Below are 22794 nucleotides of genomic sequence, written 5' to 3'. Positions count from 1 at the left end.
TACTCCGTACATGAAGAGTGTTATAAAAACATAAGTAGTTGTTGTTTGTTGTAGTACCAATTGTACCACAACTTGCATGTCATTAAGTTTGACAGTCGTTCCAAACAAATTTGTAAAATTATGCATAAAGGGGAAGGGTGATCAGCGCCAGTTTGTGAAAGTACCACCAAATCACTGGGTCTAGAGTGGACAGTTGTAATTTGTCATGCAAGCAGATGTGATGTTTTACATAACACTTATGGTTAATAAACTAAGAAAATTGTCCAATAACTTCACAGGGCTATAACTAACACTTCATTTTAGAGATCTGCTTCAAGTCAGAGTGGAATCCACACAATTTACAATACAGAACAAATTCCACAGCACCAACCACAAACAACTGCACATCCAAAAGCTTACACAGTTTGAAAATTGCAATTTGTAACTTGAATTCTGCATTTGTCTTTTCCTTGTGGTCAAGGAGATCCATACCAATCAATTCCAATGGCTGGAAAATCACACGACTGGATAGAATAATGCTGGCTGGGACAAACTCGAGCCATTTGCATCACTGCTCTCGTACTACACCCTGCAGAGGCACCAGAGTGAGTCATTTCTTCGAGGAGGTCTGGGCACTTCTAAAGGTAGTAGTACCATCTCTTACATCACATCAAAATCTGAGTGTAGTCACTGTGCAGTAAATGCAACACATTTTTAAAAAATTGTTATTCATTTATGATCCTTCAAGAGTTTGTAATGAGATATACAACATGCATAGGTATCACCCCTGGCTTCTGAGTCAGAATTTCACAGGTTCAAGCCCCACTCCAGAGATGTGAACATTTAATCCAGGCTGACACTTTAGTGCAAAACTGAGGGAGTGCTGCACTGCTGTTGGTGCAGTCTTTCAAATGAGACGGTAAACCGAGACCCAATCTGCCCTTTCAAATGGACGCAAATGACACTATTTCGAAGAACAGCAAGGGAGTTTCCAGTGTCCTGGACAATATTTGTCCCTCAACCAACACCTAAAATAGATGATCTGGCCATTTATTTCATTGCTGTTTGTGGGACCATGTGTGCAAATTGGCTACCGTTTCCCTACATTGCAACAGTGACTACACTTCAAAAGTACTTTATTGGCTATCAAGCAATTTGCATATCCTGAAGTCATGAAAGGCACTATTTAAACGCATGTTTCTTCTTTCATAATTGTATATATTTTAACAGAGGGAGAGAAGTGTTCCCTTAGAACTTTAAGGTGATGCAGTTATTACATAGAATTCTACAGCACAGAAACAGGCCATTCCACCCAACAGGTCTGTGTCGGTGTTTATACTCCACACAAGCCTTCTCCCACCCTACTTCATCTCACCCTATCAACATATCCTTCTATTCCTTTCTCCCTCGTGTACTTATTTAGCTTTCCCTTATATGCATCTACGCTAATCGCCTCAACCTCTCCATGCAGTAGCAAGTTCCACATTCTCACCACTCTGAATAAAGAAGTTTCTCCTGAATTCCTTATAAGATAGTCACTAATAAATCCAATATATATGATCCCTAGTTTTGGACTCCCCCACAAGTGGAAACATTATCTCTACTTCTACCCTATCGAACCCCTTCATAATTTTAAAGATCTCTCAGATCACCTCTCAGTATTCTCTTTTCCAGAGAAAAGAGCCCCAGACTGTTCGGTCTTTCCTGATAGTTATAATCTCAGTTCTTGTATCATCCTTGTAAATCTTATTTGCACTTGCTCCAGGGATTCTATATTCTTTTTATAATATGTGACCAGATTGTGCACAGTACTCCAAGTGTGGTCTAACCAAGGTTCTACATAAGTTTAACGTAACTTCTCTGCTTTGCAATGCTATTCCTCTAGAAATGAACCGCAGTCCTTTGTTTGCACTTTTTATGGCTTTGTTAACCTGTGTTGCTACTGTTAATGATTTGTGAATCTGTACCCCATTTAGACTCTTATTTTCCAAGGAGTAGGTGGCCTCCTTATTCCTTCTACCAAAATGCATTTATCTACATTGAAATTAATTTGCCATTTACACCCCCATTCTGCAAGTTTGTTAATGTCCTCTTGTATTTTGCCACAGTCTTCCTCAGTATTAACTTATATCTCCCCTCCCCCCCCCCCCACAACTTGGGTGTCATCTTCAAATTTTGATATTGTACTTTGGATTCCAGAATCCAAATCATTTATGTAAATAGTGCACAACTGTGTTCCCAGAACCGATCCCTGTGGAAGACCACTTCCACCTCCCACCAGTCTGAATAACTACCTTTAACTACTATTTTATGTTTTTTAGCCACTTTGCTATCCATTCTGCTAATTGTCCTATTACTCCACGTGCTCTGATCTTAATCATGAGTCTACTGTCCAGTACCCTATCGAAATCCTTTTGAAAGTCCATATACATTACATCCACTCCATCTGATCTTTGTTACTACTTCAAAGAACAATAAGGTTGGGCAAGCATGATCTTCCCTTTCGAAATCTGTGCTGACTACTCTATTATATTTTCAGTTTCTAGATGTTTTTCTGTTACATCTTTGAGTAAAGATTCCAATATCTTTCCTATCACAATGTTAAGCTAAGTGGTCTATAGTTCCCGGGACTTATTCTATCTCCCTTTTTGAATATAGGTGCAACATTAGCTGAACGCCAGTCCTCCAGCACTATTCCCTTTTCTATTAATTTTTTAGATAAAATAAAATAATGCCTCTGCTATCTCTTCCTTAGCTTCTTTGAGTATGCGTGGATGAAATCCATCCGGTCCGAGGTTTTATCCTCTTCTAAGTTTGTCTAGTTTATCAATTATCTCCCTCCTATGTATTATCAATTCGGGTAGTTGCCCTGTCCAATTATTCATATAAAAGCAAATTTTGTCATATACCTTGGTAATTTTAATATATATATATACCATCCAAGTTTGTTATTTTATTCCTAGAAAACACTGCTTCAACCCTCAAGGCTTCAACAAAAAGTCCATTTCTACCGATGTGTTGGCCATAACCACCGGGGGCGCTCATTTCCGCTCATTCAAACTTTCCCCAGAATCTCAAAGTCGAAAGTTTATTTTTTTTTAAAATCCACTTACTTTTCAACGCGTTAATCAGCATGATGCCGTCTTTAATGAGCTCCTTGATGAACTTGTTGGTGCGCTCGAGCTCGATCTCATGTGCTTTGAGCCGATCCCTGAAGTCTGGGCTATCCAGGGAGCAATCGGTGAACTCAAGAGTCGGGAGCCCCATCGCAGCTTGCGTTCGCTCCTCGAGACCGAACCCGGCTCCGGTCACTCAGCCTCGCGCGCCCGCTCCCCCGCAGCTCGAGCCCGACCCCGACCCCGGGCAACGTTCCAACTGCAGGGATTCACCGTGAGAAGCGCACAACTCCCCGCACCTTATGCACACAGTCAGTCCCAAACCTCCAATCTCTCTTTTGTTTCTGCTCTTGCGGCCAGGACTTAAAGCGGGTCTTCACGGTTCTGCAACCACTATTTTAGGGGCCCGAGTTTTTATTTAAAGTGGCGTAGAAGCAAAGAGACGACTGCATGAAACCCCTCATATTTCTGGTCTGCCTCTTTCAGTGCTAAGGTTTACCCCTGGTGTCCGCACCGCTCCTGGTGCCGCCCCTCAACCGTACACTTCCGCCTAGCCTAATTTACCAAACTTACCCACCACGTTACACTCTTACATAAGTCATTACGTTTCGAATTAATTTGACTCCCCCAAGGGATTAATATTTTACACTTCTTATTTTGTATATTGGATACTTAATCATTTTTAAAGAACTACAAATTTCCGCTTGCAGGTGGCGTTCATCTGCCTTGGTTCATATTCTTAAACGGACTGTCGTAATTAGGCTGGCTCTATGTTCAGACTTTGGTTTTTGAATGTAGTTTAGTCGTATCACCGTTAATAATTTTGTTAAAGTTTATTACTTTAAAAGAAATACAACATTAATGTAGTTTTACCGTTTGATATTTCACCTATGTATATACCAATATATTTAAGTATCCAGCTTTGAGATCTATACGTATTTGTCATATTGCCCAAGGTTTGGGATCTAGTGTTAAAGCATCTACAATCATACTTCCCATCCAGATTAGGGCGCTGTAAAGGATTTTTTTTTAGCTCTGCTCCCCATTCAATGATTCCAACACACTGGACGATCGCGGGGACAACAGAGTAGAGGGGGAGGGAAGAGGGGTGGGGAGGAGTAGAGGGGGAGGGAAGAGGGGTGGGGAGGAGTAGAGGGGGAGGGTAGAGGGGGAGGGAAGAGGGGTGGGGAGGGTAGAGGGGGAGGGAAGAGGGGTGGGGAGAAAAAGAGGGGGAGGGAAGAGGGGTGGGGAGAAAAAGAGGGGGAGGGAAGAGGGGTGGGGAGAAAAAGAGGGGGAGGGAAGAGGGGTGGGGAGAAAAAGAGGGGGAGGGAAGAGGGGAGAGAGGTGGGAGAGGGAAGGTGGGAGAGGGGAGAGGGAAGGGGGGGGGAGGGAAGGTGGGAGAGGGAAGGGGGGAGGTGGGAGAGGAGAGGTGGGAGGGGAGAGAGGTGAGGGAGGGGGAGGTGGGAGAGGGGAGAGGGGAGGGGGGGGAGGTGGGAGAGGGGAGGGGGGGGAGGAGAAAAAGAGGAGGTAGAGAGGGGTGGAGAGAAGAAGTGGGGAGAAGCAGAGGGAGGAGGGGAGGGGAGAGGGAAAGCATGGGGAGTTGAGGGCAGGAAATAGGCTGAAATGCTGAAATACTGCTTAGTGAGAGTGGTCACTAAGTAGGGGACCTGCTACATTGGAGAGGAGGGTTGGCTTGGAACTCAAGATGGTGCTCAGTATTGTTTGATTTTGATTTGCTTTTTAAAAAATAAAGTGCACCCTAAACCCCTCCCCTTCTTATAAAAGGGGCCTAAAACAAAAAAAATGGTACTCAGTTGGGGGGAGTAACCCCCTGAAAAGCTGCTTAGTGAGAGGAGTAAAGGCAATATTCCTCGTGAATGGTGAGATAGGCTTGAAGATGATCTGAAGAGGGCGGAATGTGCTGCAGGCACAAAGAGAAGTGTCATTTCCAAAATGGGTCAAAAATATGATTGCAGCAATGAGTAGCTGGGCGGCCCATGGCAAAAAGCTTTGGTTGCAGGGCCTGGTGAGCAGCTGAGCCGTTAAGGAAGGGGGGGGGGTGCTGGGTGAACAGAGGAGTCGTGGAAGTGACTTGTGGCTGTGGGGCCTTGCGAAAGGGGGTGGTGTGCAGGGTGATGGCCACTAAACGACCTCCTGGGGCTAGATGATTGTGCTTCTGATGTCTTCCATGGGTCCATTTGAGGAGGGAAGGGGTCAAGGTGAAAGATTGCAGCCCAGGAGAGCTGTAAGGGACCAAACTATTTGCATAAATTACATTTAATTAAAAACTAAAATTCTTACCTGTACCAACATGGCCACTATTTCAAAAACCAAGGCTGTTCCACAATGACACCCTATGGCTAGAGCCTGCAACTACATGCAGACTCAACCAGTTTTTATGTTAACACTCAAATAGCAATTGGTCTGTTACATAACCTTAGGTAGCACCCCATTGTTTTCAATCTATCACCTAACATTATATTTACAGCACCACCTTCTGGTGCAATACCTTTGGCATCTTGAGACCACTCACTGTTTTAAATGTATAATTGATGCACATTAGTTCTAAGTCAGGTACATAAGAAATAGGAGCAGGAGTAGGCCACACAGCCCCTCGAGCCTGCTCTGCCATTCAGTAAGATCATAGCTGATCTTCTACCTCAACTCCACTTTCCCACCCTATCCCCATATCCCATGATTCCCATAGTGTCCAAATATCCATCAATCTCAGTCTTGAATATACTCAACAACTGAGCATCCACAGACCTCTGGGGTGGAGAATTCCAAACAATCTCAACCTTCTGAATGAAGACATTTTTCATCATCTCTGTCTTTGACCTCTAGCTCTAGACTCTCCAGCCAGGGGAAACTGCCTCTCAACATCTACCCTGTCATGCCCTCTAAGAATTTTATATGTTTCAATGAGATCACCTCTCATTCTTCTACACTCCAGAGAATATAGACTCATTCTACTCAATCTTTCCTCATAGGACAACCCTTTCATTCCAGGAATCAATCTAGTGAACTTTTGTTGCACCCTCTCTAAGGCAAGTATATTCTTCCTTAGGTAAGGAGGCCAAAACTGTACACAGTACTTCAGGTGTAGTCTCACCAGAGCCCTATATAATTGCAGCAGGACCTCCTCACTCTTATACTCCAACCCCCTTGCAATAAGGGCTAACATACCATTTGCCTTCCTAATTGTTTGCTGTACCTGCATGTTAACTTTCTGTGATTCTTGTACAAGGACACCCAAATCCCTCTGACTACCAACATTTCTTAGTCTCTCACCTTTTAAAAAATATTCTGCTTTTCTATCCTTCCTACCAAAATGGATAATTTCATATTTCCCCACTAGTTCTGATTAAGATACAGAAGAGTGAAGCAGATTTTCCCCTCGTGTGGTTTTCGGGCGGCATTGTGCCAGCGGGAGGTCCAGTCCATTTTGAGGGCTGGGACTTGTTAACATTAGGCCGGCGGGCTGCGGGCAGAAAACGAGAGCCCCATGCAGCCCAGCGGCTCTGGCCTACCACAATATCGAGTGGCCCAGAAAAAGGTTGGTCTGGGAGGGGGAGATTCATTTTCTGAAGGAGCTGATCCAGTGCAGCAGCAGCCCAGGTTGTGTTTGTGGAGCCCAAAGAAGCACTTCTGCTCTTCCCAGCCCCACAGAAATAAATTAAAACTTATCTTCTGTGCTCCTCTGTGGCTGGGCCGCAGTTGAAATTGGGAAGAGTGTGAATGGCGCATAGTCCACTCAGTTAAGTCCTAAAATGGCAATGGGGATCCTATGTATGTCATAGGATCCAGATTTGCATATTAAAAGGGCCTACCGCCTGACTCAGGCAAGCACTCCAGCCGGCCAGCAGTAGGCCCTTGGGAATATAGCGACCACACTTCGGGAATGGGGCAATAAATCCCACCATTTTTGGGTTTCTACCGCTCCGTTTCTGCCCAGCAGGTGGCCGGTAAGTCCAATAAGTGGCAGGGTGTTGTAGGTCAGTCTAATCTTGCAAGGCTCTCTTAAACATTTAGCTTAGAGAAAAGTAGGCTTTTGGGTCGCACTCTTCTTTTTTCTTGTGTTTTAGGCCCCCCCTTTTATAAGGGGGGGGGGGGGGTTAGGGTGTGTTTTATGTGCAGCAAATCAAAAAAACAAAATATGTGTCAAATAATAATTTTATTGTGAGGATCCAGGATGCACTCCAGTCCCTGCGGTGCCCACCGGTCGTGGAAAGCCTCAAGTGTACTGGCAGATGCCGCATGCTCCCTCTCCAGGGCCACCCGGGCGTGGAGAATGTCGCGGAAGAGAGGCAGACAGCCAGAGTGACTGCCCCCATGGGCCACGTCTAACCTGGACCTGTGTGGGTCGCGCTCTGATTGATGGGGGTTCAATTATGATTGTTAGGCTCAGCTGTTGCTTGTTTATCACTTATTTCCAGCAGTTTTCTTTTGGTTAAATTGCAACTGTAGAGTATCTGAGACTGGAGAAGCTGCATAGTAACAAGTTGTATTGTTACACCCACAATACTTGGGCACAGGTAAGAGTGAGAACTGCAGCTGTGAACTAAGGTAATGTTGTGTGACAGAGGGAAAGAGAGATGGCACATACAAGAGAGGGGGATGGAGAAAAGGATGCATGGGAGAAGGACAGAGAGACAGTAACAGAAAGAGGGAGGCAGAGAAAGAAAGTGAATGAGAGCAACAGAAAGAGGTGTACAGAAGAAGAGTGCATGAGAGGGATGCACAGAGAAGCAGTGACAGAGATGGGGGTGCAAAAGAAGTTAGTAAATGAGAATGATGCACAGGGGGGGGAGAAAAGATTCACAAGGATGATACCAGAACTGAGAGGATATACTTATCAGGAAAGACTGAACAGGCTGGGGCTCTTTTCCCTAGAAAAGAGAAGGCTGAGGGGTGACCTGATAGAGGTCTTTAAGATAATGATAAGGTAGATGGAGAGAAATGTTTCCACTTGTGGGGGAGTTCAAAACTAGAGGTCATAAATATAAAATAGTCAACAATCAATCCAATAGGAAATTCAGGAGAAACTTCTTTACCCAGAGAGTGGTTAGAATGTGGAATGTGCTACCATGAGGAGAAGTTCAGGCAAATAGCATTGATGCATTTAAGGGGAAGCTAGATAAGCACATGAGGGAGAAAGGAATAGAAGGGTATGCTGATAGGGTTCGATGAAGAGGGGTGGGAGCATAAACGCCGGCATAGACCAGTTAGGCCGAATGGCCTGTTTCCGTGCTGTACGCTCAATGTAAGAGCAGTAATAGAGAGAGGGACAGACAAGGGGCACATGAAAGTAACACCAAGGCAGTGACAGAGATAGAGGGGGACACATAAAGAGGCAGTGACTCAAAGAGGAGAGATTGAGAAAGAGAATGAATAAGAGGGGCAGTCAGAGAGGCAGTGGCAGAAAGAAAGAGCATAAACACAGAGCAAAAAAGGAAGGCAAACAGACAGCAGGGAGAGTGAGAGTGAGAGGGAAGGGCATGAAGGAGCAAGGAAGGAATGAAAGCCAACAACAATGTGTATAGCTGGGGTGGGGGGGGGGACTTTGGGGAACTGGACTATAGTGAGTGAACGGGAGAGAAACTGGATTATTAGTGGGATTGGCAAAACTTGACAACAAGGCACCTCTCTCTTTGTCTATCTCCCTTTCTCTCTCTCTCTCTGCCTCATAGATGTTAGCAATTAGAATCTCTGCTCACATGTTTAAGCATTTACCATTTATCTTATCTATGAATAAATAGCAGGTGAGATAATTAGTTGGCTTCAAAATTCAACATTTTTTTAAAAATTGGTTCAATTTACGGTAAGCAGGATTGGGGCCAGAAGAGGCCCAGGATGGTAAGTTTTTTTACATTTTTTAACAGTTTCCTTATGGGCCAGGAGGAGCATTCCTGCTCCCCCTGGCCTCACAACGGAACCTTGGGCCTGCCCTGCCTTGGGATTCACTGTTCCCCAACTGCAATCACCTCCAAACCCGCCCTCCCCCTGATCCACTTACTTGACTGCCGGGAACTGTTGCCTCGGGTCTTTTTGGCGGCGGCCTCCTGCCACCCAAAAACCCCCTCCCGCCAGTCGGCCAAGTAATGATTCGGGCGGGTGCATCACTTCAAACACGGAAATGAGGACTGGGTGCTCATCCCACCTATCGTCCCATGCTGCACGTGTCCCAAGTTAAAATTGGCGCTACATTGATTTTCCAATCAATGGGTATAACAGCAGATCTCATACTGCACCGAATCCATGTGACCCACCTCCTGCTACATTAACACCATTCTGACTAAATTGCTGACCACCCAAATTCCCTTCCTGTTCCCTATGATAACTGACATTAAAAAAAGTTTCCCTCTCCTTAGGTTCCGTCCAATTCCTTTCAAAACCGCAGTCGTCACTCCCACCTCAAAAATACCCGCCTTCAACCCACTTTCTTCTGCAAACTGCCGCCCCATCTCCAATATCTCTCTTTCCTCGCCAAATCCCTTGACTGTGTTGTCACCTCCCAAATTCATGCCCATCTTTCCCGCATTTCCATGTTCGAATCTCTCTAACCAGGATTACGCCCCTGTCACAGCACAAAATGACCCCAACTAAAGTCACAAACAGCATTGTCTTTGACTGTGACCATGTAGTATTAACTCTCCTTGTCCTCCTCAATCTCTCTGCAGCCTTTAAAATGGTTGATTCCATTGTCCAGCTCAGTGGGACTGCCCTTGCTTGGCTCCACTCTTACCTATCCAATCATAGCCAGAGTATCTCCAGCAATGGCTTCTCTTCCTGCCACCGCACAGTTACCTCAAGTCTCCCAAGGATTTATCCATGTTCCCTTCTCTTCCTCATGTCGCATGCTGTTCCTTGGCAATATCATCCGAAGACGTAGGGTCAGCTTCCATATATACACTGACAACTCCCTGCTCCACCCCTCCACCACTTCTCTCGACCCTTCCACCACCTCTGTGTTGTCAGACTGCTTGTTGAAGCCATCGTCTTCGGTCCCCGCCACAAACTCCATATCTTTGCCACTGACTTCATTCTCCTCCCTGGCCACTGTCTCGCACTGAACCAGACGGTTCGAAACCTTGGCATTCTATTCGACCCAGAGCAGAGCTTCTGGCACCACATCCTCTCCAACACAACAAACACCTGCTTCACCTCTGTAGCATCACACGCCTCCATCTTTGCTGCTGAAACTTTCAGCCATGCCTATGTCACTTTCAGACTTGACAATTCTAATGCTCAGCAGGCCGGACTCCCGTCCCCCATCCTCCCTAAACTTAAGCTCGTCCAAAATTCTGCTGCCTATCCTGCACACCAATCACTCCTGACTGTACTCAATGACATATTGGCTCCTGGTCTCCCAAAGCCTCAAATTTAAAAATCTCATCTTTGTGTTATCCATTTATGGTCTTGTCCATCCCTATCACTGTAATCTCCTCCAACCCTGAACCCCATCCAAACTCTCCATTCCTTTGACTCTGGCCTATTGTGAACCCCCCGCCCCCCACCACCACTTTGTCCCACCATTGGCATCCATGCCTACAGCCGCCTAGGCCCCATGCTCAGGAATTGATTTTAAGATCTTTCTTAAAACTCACCTCTGACAAAGCTTTTGGTCATCTCTCCTAATATCTCCTCTTTTTGGGTCAGTGTACATTTTTTTGTTTTCGTCATCTGTGAAGAGCTTTGGAATGTTTTTCTATGTTAAAAGTGCTATAAATATATGCATGCTGTTTTTGTTACATTACTGTGCTGTTGGATAAGGTTAGCAGCCATTTGGTATTAGAAGTGACTACACGGTAACTTTCATAATCTCAAACCTTACCCATTTTCCATTTCATTTCACATTACTCGCAAATATAATTGAGCATGATTCTCTCATGCAGGTTTTTTTTCAAATGTCTCGCCCCTTGTCCTGCCACCATCCAGTTTTGGACAGGACAAACAGTGGCTACTGCAGTATACGTTATTAGTAGTCAAGAGATTAATGCTTAGTAATGTTATTTCTCATCAATCAGATCACTACAACTCACTCTAAAAGGTCACACAAATAATGTGCGATGGAAAGAAAAGCATGTAGTTCAATAAATGAATCACAGTACATATTGTTATTTCAAATGACATCTGTGTGAAAAAAATCCAGTCTAGGTTTTTGAATGACTATATACTTTTTATTTTAATGCTCTTCGTCTGTCCCCATGCATAGTCAACAAACCAATCTCTCATGGAGAGGGCAAGCCTGTGCCAATCTCTATTTGTGCAACTTCAAGCTGTTGATTACAAGTGTGGGATTACACACACAACACCTTCAGGGTGCAAGCACATGATTTTCACTTGGTGACTCCGAAAATAACAGTGAACATTGGAAAGTCGCCGTGTGTGTGCACGCACGTGCAAATGTGTATATGGGAAGGAGGGGAAGACAGTAGGAGTAAACTATTTTTATAATAAGATGATGTGAAATTAATTTAGCTTGCCACTTTTTGAACTTTTGAGTAATGCAACCTATGTTGTATGGGTTATTTTTCAGAAAATTGCCAAACCACAATGTGTATCCTGTGTGCGAAGTAACTTTGTAATTGCATTTCCGTGTCTATCACTACAGACATCATAGTTTAACAAAAATGGCTTACTGATTTGTGACACGACTCATTGGATGTTGATTCCTGGTGAGGTCTTCAAGTGCTCAAATGCACAAAGACATGTGCACCTGTAGTACATTCTTGTATGTTTGAGCCTAATGATACTGTTGCAGCTACAACAGTTTCACAAAATCTAACATTATCCAAAGTCTTGTCTCCAAATTAGTTGAATAAATAATCCAACACTCAAATATACCTATCAGCTGATTTTAGTCCCATATCCAATGCGTCACTTATCAGTTTACATGTCACAAGCCATCCTTTGAAATTCCTTGTTACACATAAGCACACGGGTTGAAACATAGAAGCATAGAAAATAGGAGCAAGAGTAGGCCATTCGGCCCTTCGGGCCTGCTCCACCATTCAAAATGATCATGGCTGATCGTCTAACTCAGTACCCTGTTCCCGCTTTTTCCCCATATCCCTTGATCCCTTTAGCATTAAGAAATATATCTATCTCCTTCTTGAATACATCTAATGACTTGGCCTCCACTGCCTTCTGTGGTAGAGAATTCCATAGGTTCACCAAACTCTGAGTGAAGAAATTTCTCATCTCGGTTCTAATTGGCATACCCCGTATCCTGAGACTGTGACCCCTGGTTCTGGACTTCCCAGCCATCGGGAACATCCTCCCTGCATCTAGTCTGTCTAGTCCTGTTAGAATTTTATATGTTTCGATGCGATCACCTTTCATTCTTCTAAACTCTAGTGAATATAGGCCTAGTCGATCCAATCTCTCTTCATACGTCAGTCCTGCCATCCCAGGAATAAGTCTAGTAAACCTTTGTTGCACTCCCTCCATGGCAAGGACTTCCTTCCTCAGATAAGGAGACCAAAACTGCACACAATACTCCAGATGTGGTCTCACCAAGGCCCTGTATAACTGCAGTAAGACATTCCTGCTCCTGTACTCAAATCCTATGGCAATGAAGGCCAACATACCATTCACCTTCCTAACTGCTTGCTGCACCTGAATGCTCGCTTTCAGCGACTGGTGTACAAGGACACCCAGGTCTCGTTGCACCTCCCCTTTTCCCAATCTATCACCATTCAGATAATAATCTGCCTTTCTGTTTTTTTACAACCAAAGTGGATAACCTCACATTTATCCACGTTATACTGCATCTGCCATGTTCTTGCCCATTCACCCAACTTGTCTAAATCACATTGGAGCCTCTTTGCATCCTCTTCACAGCTCACATTCCACCCCAGCTTTGAAATGTTACATTTAGTTCCCTCATCCAAATCATTGATATATATTGTGAATAGCTGGGCCCAAGCACTGGTCCCTGCGGTACCCCACTAGTCACTGCCTGCCACCCGGAAAAAGACCCGTTTATTCCTAATCTCTGTTTCCTGTCTATCAACTAATTCTCAATCCATGCCAGTATATTCCCTCCAATCCCATGTGCTTTAATTTTGCACACTAACCTCTTTGTGTGGGACCTTATCAAAAGCCTTCTGAAAATCCAAGTACACCACAGCCACTGGTTCACCCCTATCTATTCTACTAGTTACCTCCTCAAAAAACTCCAGTATATTTGTTAAGCATGATCTCCCTTTCGTAAACCCATGCTGACTTTGTCCAATCCCATTAATGCCTTCCAAGTGTTCTGTTATCACATCCTTTATAATAGACTCTAGCATTTTCCCCACTACTGATGTTAGGCTAACTGGTCTGTAATTCCCTGTTTTTTCTCTCCCTCCTTTTTTAAATAGTGGGGTTACATTTGCCACCCTCCAATCTTTAGGAACTGTTCTAGAGTCTATAGAATTTTGGAAAATGACCACCAATGCATCCATTATTTCCAGGGCCACTTCCTTTATTACTCTGGGATGTAGATTATCAGGCCCTGGGGATTTGTCACCTTTAGTCCCATTAATTTCCCTAGCACTTTTTTTACTAATACTGAGTTCCTTCAGTGCCTCCCTCTCACTGGACCCTTGGTTCCCTAACATTTCCGGGAGGTTATTTGTGTCCTCCATTGTGAAGACAGAACCAAAGTATGTGTTTAATTGTTCTGCCATTTCTTTGTTCCCCATTATAATTTCCCCCATTTCTGACTGTAAGGGACCTACATTTGTCTTCACTAATCTTTTTCTCTTGACATATTTATAGAAGCTTTTACAGTCAGTTTTTATGTTCCCTGCTAGTTTACTCTCGTACTCTATTTTCCCCTCTTAATCAATCTCTTTGTTCCCCTTTGCTGAATTCTAAACTGCTCCCAATCCTCAGGCTTGCTGCTTTTTCTGGCAATTTTATATGTCTCCTCTTTGGATCTAATACTATCCCTAATTTCTTTTGTAAGCCACAGTTGAGCCACCTTTCCTGTTTTATTTTTGTACCAGACAGGAATGAATAATTGTTGTAATTCCTGCACACGTTCTTTAAATATTAGCCATTGCCTATCCACCGTCACCCTTTCAGTAAAGTTCCCCAATCTATCATAGCCAACTCGCACCTCATACTTCTGTACTTTCCTTTATTTAGATTCAGGACCCTAGTTTCGGATTCAACTACTTCACTCTCCATCTTAATGAGGAATTCTATCATGTTATGGTCGCTCTTCCCTAAGGGACCCCGCACCACAAGATTGTTAATTAATCCTTTCTCATTGCGCAATACCCAGTCTAGGATTGCCTGTTCTCTAGTTGGTTCCTCAATGTATTGGTCTGGAAATCCATCACGTACACACTCCAGGAATTCCTCCCCCACAGTATTATTGCTAATTTGGTTTGACCAATCTATATGTAAATTATAGTTGTACCCTTCTTGCATGTGTCTCTAATTTCCTGTTTAATGCCCTCCCCTACATCTCCACTACTGTTTAGGGGCCGATAGACAACCCCCACCAACGTTTTCTGCCCCTTGGTGTTTCTTTGCTCCACCCATACAGATTCCACATCGTGATTTTCCGAGCCAATATCCTTCCTCACTATTGCATTGATTTCCTCCTTTACCAGCAATGCTACCCCACCTCCTTTCCCTTTTTGCCTGTCTTTCCTAAATATTGAATACCCCTGGATGTTCAGTTCCCATCCTTGGTCACCCTGCAGCCATGTCCCGTAATCGCGACTATATCATAACTGTTAATATCTATCTGCGCTGTTAATTCATCTACCTTATTGCGAATGCTCCACGCATTAAGACACAATGCCTTTAGACTTGTCTTTTTAAGATTGCTATTCATCTTAGTGTTATTTTGCACAATGACCCGATTTGTTTTTCGCCCTTGTTTTCTCTGCCTTCCATTATTGCTTCTTCCCTTTCTGTCTTTTGTTTCTATCCTTGTTTCCCCCTCCTCTGTCTCCCTGCTCAGGTTCCCATCCCCCTGCCATTCTAGTTTAAACCTTCCCCGACAGCACTAGAAAACATCCCCGCGAGGACATCGGTCCCGGTCCTGCTCGGGTGTAACCTGTCCCGCTTGTACAGGTCGCTCCTTCCCCAGAACCAGTCCCAATGTCCCAGGAATCTAAATCCCTCTCTCCTACACCATCCCTGCAGCCATGCATTCATCCAGTCTATTCTCCTGTTCCTATACTCACTAGAACGTGGCACTGGTAGTAATCCTGAGATCACTACCTTTGAGGTCCTGCTTTTTAATTTATCAACTAACTCCTTAAATTCACCATGCAGGACCTCATTACTTTTTTTTACCTATGTCATTGGTACCGATATGGACCACGACTACTGGCTGTTCACCCTCCCCCTTCTGAATGCCCTGCAGCCGCTCCGTGACATCCTTGACCCTAGCACCAGGGAGGCAACATACCATCCTGGAGTCACGTTTGCAGCCGCAGAAACACCTATCTGTTCCCCTTACAATTGAATCCCCTATCACTCTAGCCCTGCCACTCTTATTCCTCCCCTCCTGTGCAGCAGAGCCACCCCGTGGTGCCCCAAACTTGGCTCTTGCTGCTTTCCCCTGATAAGCCATCTCCCCCAACAGTATCCAAAGTGGTATATCTGTTTGAGAGGGAGATGGCCCCTGGGGACTCCTGCACTACCTGCCTAGTCCTTTTACTCTGCCTGGCGATCACCCGTTTCCCTTCTGCCTGGGTAATCTTTACCTGCGGTGTGACCACCTCACTGAACGTGCTATTCACGATAATCTCAGTATCGTGGATGCTCCACGGTGAATCCACCCGCAGCTCCAGCTCCGAAATACGGTAGCTGTATACGGTTAGCTGGACACACTTCCTGCACACATGGTCGCCAGGGACACTGGTAGTGTCCATGACTTCCCACATAGTTCAGGAGGAGCATATCACGGGTGCGAGTTGTGCTGCCATGACTTGCCTTAGATTTACACTGCATTCACCTCTCAGACTCTCCTCCCGCTCTCGGACTCTCCTTTTACACTGTGCTCACCTCTCGGACTCTCCTGCCTCACCTGTGACGTCGCACAGTAGTTTTCTCTTACAGGTCTCATGCTGCTTTTATTCCCGCTCTCAGTCTTCTGCTGCTCAGGTCCACCACCGCTCTGCGGAAAAACTTAGGAAAAGCAAGGCAAAGCAGCACCTCCTTCCCCCACTTCCCCCAACTCCCACACTCACCAAACTCTCAGCTATCCACTCGGTGCTACGTTGCACTCAGTGCTGGTTGCACTACAGGCCCCTGTATTTCTACTGTTTGTGACTCAGATGAGTCAGGCCTGCTCCTATTTCAGGAACCAGTTTAATCCAGCTGACCAATTAACTAACGACAGCAGCTCTCCCTGCTTCAGCCTGACAGAAACTTAAAAACTTAAACCTAAAAATTGAACTCAACCAGTTGATAGCAATTTACGCAACTGGACATGGGTGGGGATGCAAAACAGGCAGGTATCACATCAGCTGCTTGTTCTGCGCTCTGCCTGATATTCCGTTCCATTGACTGGAATAGAACTAAATATCAGGAGTGTCGTTTAACGGTTGGCAAATGCAATTCCGCCTGATTTTGCGTCCCCGCCCATGTCCCATTTCATCCCCACTGTCCCACCTGCCTCCATTCTCACAGGACTTACTGGTGAACAATGACAACAACGTGAAGAAAAACCCATATAATTAAAAGACATGCATTTTTTTTATTCGTTCATGCGATGTGGGCATCGCTGGCGAGGCTGGCATTTATTTCCCATCCCGAATTGCCCTTGAGAAGGTGGTGGTGAGCAACCTCTTGAACTGCTGCAGTCCGTGTGGTGAAGGTTCTCCCACAGTGCTGTTAGGAAGGAAGTTCCAGGATTTTGACCCAGCGACGATGAAGGAACGGCGATATATTTCCAAGTCGGGATGGTGTGTTACTTGGAGGGGAACGTGCAGGTGGTGTTCCCATGCATCTGCTGCTCTTGTCCTTCCAGGTGGCAGAGGTTGCGGGTTTGGGAGGTGCTGTCGAAGAAGCCTTGGCGAGTTGCTGCAATGCATCCTGTGGATGGTACACACTGCAGCCACTGTGCGCTGGTGGTGAAGGGAGTGAATGTTTAGGGTGGTGGATGGGGTGCTAATCAAGCGGGCTGCTTTGTCCTGGATGGTGTCGAGCTTCTTGAGTGTTGTTGGAGCTGCACTGATCCAGGCAATTGGAGAGTAATCCATCACACTCCTGACTTGTGCCTTGTAGATGGTGGAAAGGCTTTGGGGAGTCAGGAGGTGAGTCACTCACCGCAGAATATCCAGCCTCTGACCTGCTCTTGTAGCCACACTATTTATATGGCTGGTCCAGTTAAGTTTCTGGTCAATGGTGACCCCCAGGATGTTGATGGTGGGGGATTCGGCAATGGTAATGCCATTGAATGTCAAGGGGAGGTGGTTAGACTCTCTCTTGTTGGTGATGATCATTGTCTGGCACGAATGTTACTTGCCACTTATCAGCCCAAGCCTGGATGTTGTCCAGGTCTTGCTGCATGCGGGCTCAGACTGCTTCATTATTTGAGGGGTTGCGAATGGAACTGTGCAATCATCAGCGAACATCCGCATTCCTGATCTTATGATGGAGGGAAGGTCATTGATGAAGCAGCTGAAGATGGTTGGGCCTCGGACACTGCCCTGAGGAACTCCTGCAGCAATGTACTGAGGCTGAGATGATTGGCCTCCAACAACCACTACCATCTTCCTTTGTGCTAGGTATGACTCCAGCCACTGGAGAGTTTTCCCCTGATTCCCATTGACTTCAATTTTACGAGGGCTCCTTGGTGCCACACTCGGTCAAATGCTGCCTTGATGTCAAGGGAAGTCACTCTCACCTCACCTCTGGAATTCAGCTCTTTTGTCCATGTTTGGACCAAGGCTGTAATGAGGTCTGGAGCTGAGTGGTCCTGGCGGAACCCAAACTGAGCATCGGTGAGCAGGTTATTGGTGAGTAAGTGCCACTTGATAGCACTGTCGACGACACCTTCCATCACTTTGCTGATGATTGAAAGTGGGCTGATGGGGCGGTAATTGGCCGGATTGGATTTGTCCTTTTTGTGGACAGGACATACCTGGGCAATTTTCCACATTGTCGGGTAGATGCCAGTGTTGTAGCTGTACTGGAACAGCTTGGCTAGAGGCGCAGCTAGTACTGGAGCACAAGCCTTCAGCACTACAGCCAGGATGTTGTCGGGGGCCCATAGCCTTTGTCGTATCCAGTGCACTCAGCCGTTTCTTGATATCACGTGGAGTGAATCGAATTGGCTGAAGACTGGCTTCTGCGATGGTAGGGATATCGGGAGGAGGCCGAGATGGATCATCCACTCGGCACTTCTGGCTGAAGATGATTGCAAACGCTTCAGCCTTGTCTTTTGCATTCGCGTGCTGGACTCCGCCATTATTGAGGATGGGGATGTTTACAGAGCCTCCTCCTCCTTTTAGTTGATTAATTGTCCACCACCATTCATGACTGGATGTGGCAGGACTGCAGAGCTTTGATCTGATCCGTTGGTTGTGGAATCGCTTAGCTCTGTCTATAGCATGTTGCTTCCACTGTTTATCATGCATGTAGTCCTGAGTTGTCGCTTCACCAGATTGGCACCTCATTTTTAGGTACGCCTGGTGCTGCTCCTGGCATGCTCTTCTACACTCCTCATTGAACCAGGGTTGATCCCCTGGCTTGTTGGTAATGGTAGAGTGAGGAATATGCCGGGCCATGAGGTTACAGATTGTGGTGGAATACAATTCTGCTGCTGATGATGGCCCACAGCGGCTCGTGGATGCCCAGTTTTGAGCTGCTAGATCTGTTTTGAATCTATCCCATTTGGCACGGTGATAGTGCCACACAACACATTGGATGGTATCCTCAGTGCGAAGACGGGACTTGGTCTCCACGAGGACTGTGCGGTGATCACTCCTACCAATACTGTTAAGACAGATGCATTTGCGACAGGTAGATTGGTGAGGACGAGGTAAAGTAAGTTTTTCCCTCGTGTTGGTTTGCTCAACACCTGCCGCAGGCCCAGTCTGGCAGCTATGTCCTTCAGGTCTCGGCCAGCTCCGTCAGTAGTGGTGCTACCGAGCCACTCTTGGTGATGGACATTGAAGTCCCCCACCCAGAGTACATTCTGTGCCCTTGCTACCCTCAGTGCTTCCTCCAAGTGGTGTTCAATATGGAGGAGGACTGATTCATCAGCTGAGGGAGGACGGTAGGTGGTAATCAGCAGGAAATTTCCTTGCCCATATTTGACCTGATGCTATGAGATTTCATGGGGTCCGGAGTCAATGTTGAGGACTCCCAGGGCCACTCCCTCCTGACTGTATATCACTGTACCGCCACCTGTGGTCGGTCTGTCCTGCCGGTGGGACAGGAAATACCCAGGGATGGTAATGGAAGAATCTGGAATGTTGGCTGAAAGGTATGATTCTGTGAGTATGACTATGTCCGGCTGTTGCTTGACTCGTCTGTGGACAGCTCTCCCAATTTTGGCACAAGTCCCCAGATGTTAGTGAGGAGGACTTTGCAGGGTTGACTGGGCTTGGTTTGCCTTTGTCGTGTCCGGTGCCTAGTGGTCCGATGCCGGGTGGTCTGTCCGGTTTTATTCTTATGACTTTTTTAGTGAGATTTTACAACTGAGTGGCTTGCTCGGCCATTTCAGAGAGCAATTAAGAATCAACCACATTGCTGTGGGTCTGGAGTCACTTATCGGCCAGACCGGGTAAGGACGGCAGGTTTCCTTCCCTAAAGGGCATTAGTGAACCAGATGGGTTTTTACAACAATCGGGTTGTTTCATGGCCACCATTACTGATACTAGTATTTTAATTCCAGATTTTATTTAATTGAATTAAAATTCCCCAGCTGCCGTGGCGGGCTTTGAACTCATGACTCCAGATTATTAGTCCAGGCCTCTGGATTATTGGTCCAGTAACATAACCACAATGCTACCGTACCCGTGTAGTGTATTTACAGTGCATCCGTACCATTGTATCTCTGAAAGGTGACGCCCCTCAAGGAATTGCAGGGCAGATTTTCCATCGGACTTACACTGGTTTCCATCCTAAGGCACAAAAAAAAATGGGCAGAGAACTGTTTTGCTGGCTTCCCCATGTCCCACTGTCAATTCTATGATTTTCTGCTGGACATTTAATACCCTGCCAAGGTATTTAATCGTAGGGCACTTCACTCTGTCCAGGAAATATTTTTTCTAAAACTGCCCGGGAGCCAGCCAGCCATGCTATGCTGCTGCAGATGCCCAAGAATTGCAGCTGAAATTTTCCACCTTCCCCAAGGCGGGTTCCCCCAACACAGACAGGAGACTAATCAGGTGCCTACCAAGATCTTTCAATAGAGGCTGACATTGATAAGCAATAGGATAAATGGGTGGGCAAAAAGTCCATCCGCCAGTATTATACTGGATTTCTGCTGACACAGAAAATCCTGATTCACATCTCAAAGGGATCACACCTTAAAAGCGTCACACATTTAAAGCATCATATATCAAAGCCTTCATGCATCCACGAGGGGGGAGAAAACATGATTGTTTCAAATATCCATTTGACTAAATGTGAATAAATCAAAAAAGCAGTTCCATTTACTAGACAGGTATCAACAGCTGACAACGACCAGCAAAGCTAACCATTCAAATGGTTTGTTTTATTTTCAAAACTAACATTCACAAATCAGTAAGTACTGCAAAACCAAGCAATCAAATCACTGAGAAATTTCGCTCCAACTTCTTCCAGTGGCCATATTGCTTCTTGAGCCATTGGCTATAAACATCTAAAAATGAAATTCATAACATAATAACTGTATAACTAAAACTCTTAATTGGTAAACTTACCTAAACACATAAAAAAATAAATAACTCAAAGAAATTACTGAACTAAGTATACCTATTTCATCTTAGAAATCCCTATAATAACTTTGCCCTGCCAGGGATGAGGAACTTCAGTTATGTGGAGAGACTGGAGAAGCTGGGGTTGTTCTCCTTAGAACAGAGAAGGTTAAGGGGAGATTTGATCGAGGTGTTCAAAATCATGAACTGTTTTGACAGAGTAAATAAGGAGAAACTGTTTCCAGTGGCAGAAGGGTCAATAACCAGAAGACATAGATTTAAAGTTATCAGCTAAAGAGCCAGAGGCGACATGAGGAAACTTTTTTTTAATGCAGCGAATTGTAATGATCTGGAATGCACTGCCTAAAAGTGTGGTGGAAGCAGATTCAATAGTAACTTTCAAAAGGGAATTGGATAAATACTTGAACGGAAAAAAATTACAGGGCTATGGGGAATGAGCAGGGGAATTGGACTAATTGGATAACTCTTTCAAAGAGCCGGCATAGACATGATGGGCCAAATGGCCTTCTCCTGCTCTGTACTTACTATGATACAAGGTTGTCACTTTCTCTGGGATCTGGGCTGGAGTTCATACCAAGGTCACAGGAGTGATATATCCTGCTGATATTTCCCAGGTTCTGGCTGTGGTCTATCTCAATATGCAGTCTGTTTTTGCAGCCTGCGACAATTAGAAGACTGCCGTTTTATACCTGGCAAAATCTTACTCTTGGCAAAATCTCATCCTTCATTCTGGCAAAAGTAAGTAAATGAATAAAGCCAGGCTGCACTATAATAGTAAAATGGATTAGCAGGCAGAGTTTAGTATAACAGCAAGCAGTGTTTAGCCTAGTAACAGGGATTCTACTTGAGAGATCCTTTTAAGGACATTTTGGGTATCAACTGTAATGGAGATTGTTGCAGCAGACGATGTAACTGGACTGCAAAGGCTAAGTTTTTCTTACTTCTCTGCTGAGTTCATTTTAAAGGTAACAAACACCAAAACTTCTGACATTCTTATTTATTTATTTCAGCAGTGATCTTTCTGCCTTCCAGCCACTGCCCCAACCTTGCAGCTTCTGAGCCCATCCCTCGCCTCGCTGCATCTGAGACCCAGCCATGGATTCGTTATTTCCCAGTTCCTAGCCTTGTATTCCTTCTAGCCTTACGAGGCCACCTCAATTCCTACACTTTGTCCCTTCCAGACAGAAATACTACTACTACTAATAATAATTAATAAATTATATTGCAAGCAGACCACAGCAATAATAATGCAAGAAAAATGTTACCCTACTGATAGCATTACTAATGTTTATAGTAATTAGCAAAAAGAGTGCAGCAGCAATAATGTTATATAATAAATTCTCCCTGGCTGCATCTGAAACTTGGCTCAGAGATGTGAAGCCTCAGTGTTCTGCTTGACCCCATACTGAGTTTCTTTCATCCACATCTGCCAAAACCATTTTCTTCCACCTCCAAAATAATGCCCATTTCAGTCTATATTTCTCCCATCCTGCAGCCTTATAACTTCAAGCTTTGAATGCATGAGGGCTCCACTTGTCAGCCTCTCTGCAGCTATCCTCCACAAACTACAACTTGTCTGGAATGCTGTCGGCCACATCCTCTTTTGCACATCTGTCCTTGTTGAGCTCCACTGGTTTCCTGCAACCAACAGAAAGATTTTAAGATCCCTCCTTGGCATCGCCCCACCCGATCTCTGTGACCTCCTCTGGCAATGCATTCCTGCACACACTCTCCATTCCTCCTTTACCTTTTGCCCTCCATTCCATTATTAGTGACAGGGCATTGTGGTTGAAGGAACTATCTATGGA

General features: G+C 45.2%; 1 protein-coding gene across 2 annotated transcripts in view; it reads right to left on the bottom strand.

Moving 5' to 3' along the window:
* The window catches only part of arhgap42a (Rho GTPase activating protein 42a), a 315211-nt gene extending 311563 nt beyond the window's left edge, over positions 1-3648 (bottom strand). For both annotated transcript variants that reach the window (XM_067986387.1, XM_067986388.1), the window contains exon 1: positions 3093-3648. In XM_067986387.1, coding sequence (XP_067842488.1) covers positions 3093-3246 — 154 coding nt within the window. In that variant the 5' untranslated portion in view covers positions 3247-3648. The remainder of the gene's footprint in view (positions 1-3092) is intronic.
* Positions 3649-22794: the final 19146 nt, after the last annotated feature.

Source organism: Heptranchias perlo, chromosome 6 (assembly GCF_035084215.1).
Source record: "Heptranchias perlo isolate sHepPer1 chromosome 6, sHepPer1.hap1, whole genome shotgun sequence".
NCBI lineage: Eukaryota > Metazoa > Chordata > Chondrichthyes > Hexanchiformes > Hexanchidae > Heptranchias > Heptranchias perlo.
Note: the sequence above shows the minus strand (reverse complement) of the source record. Positions and strands in the feature narration are given on the sequence as shown.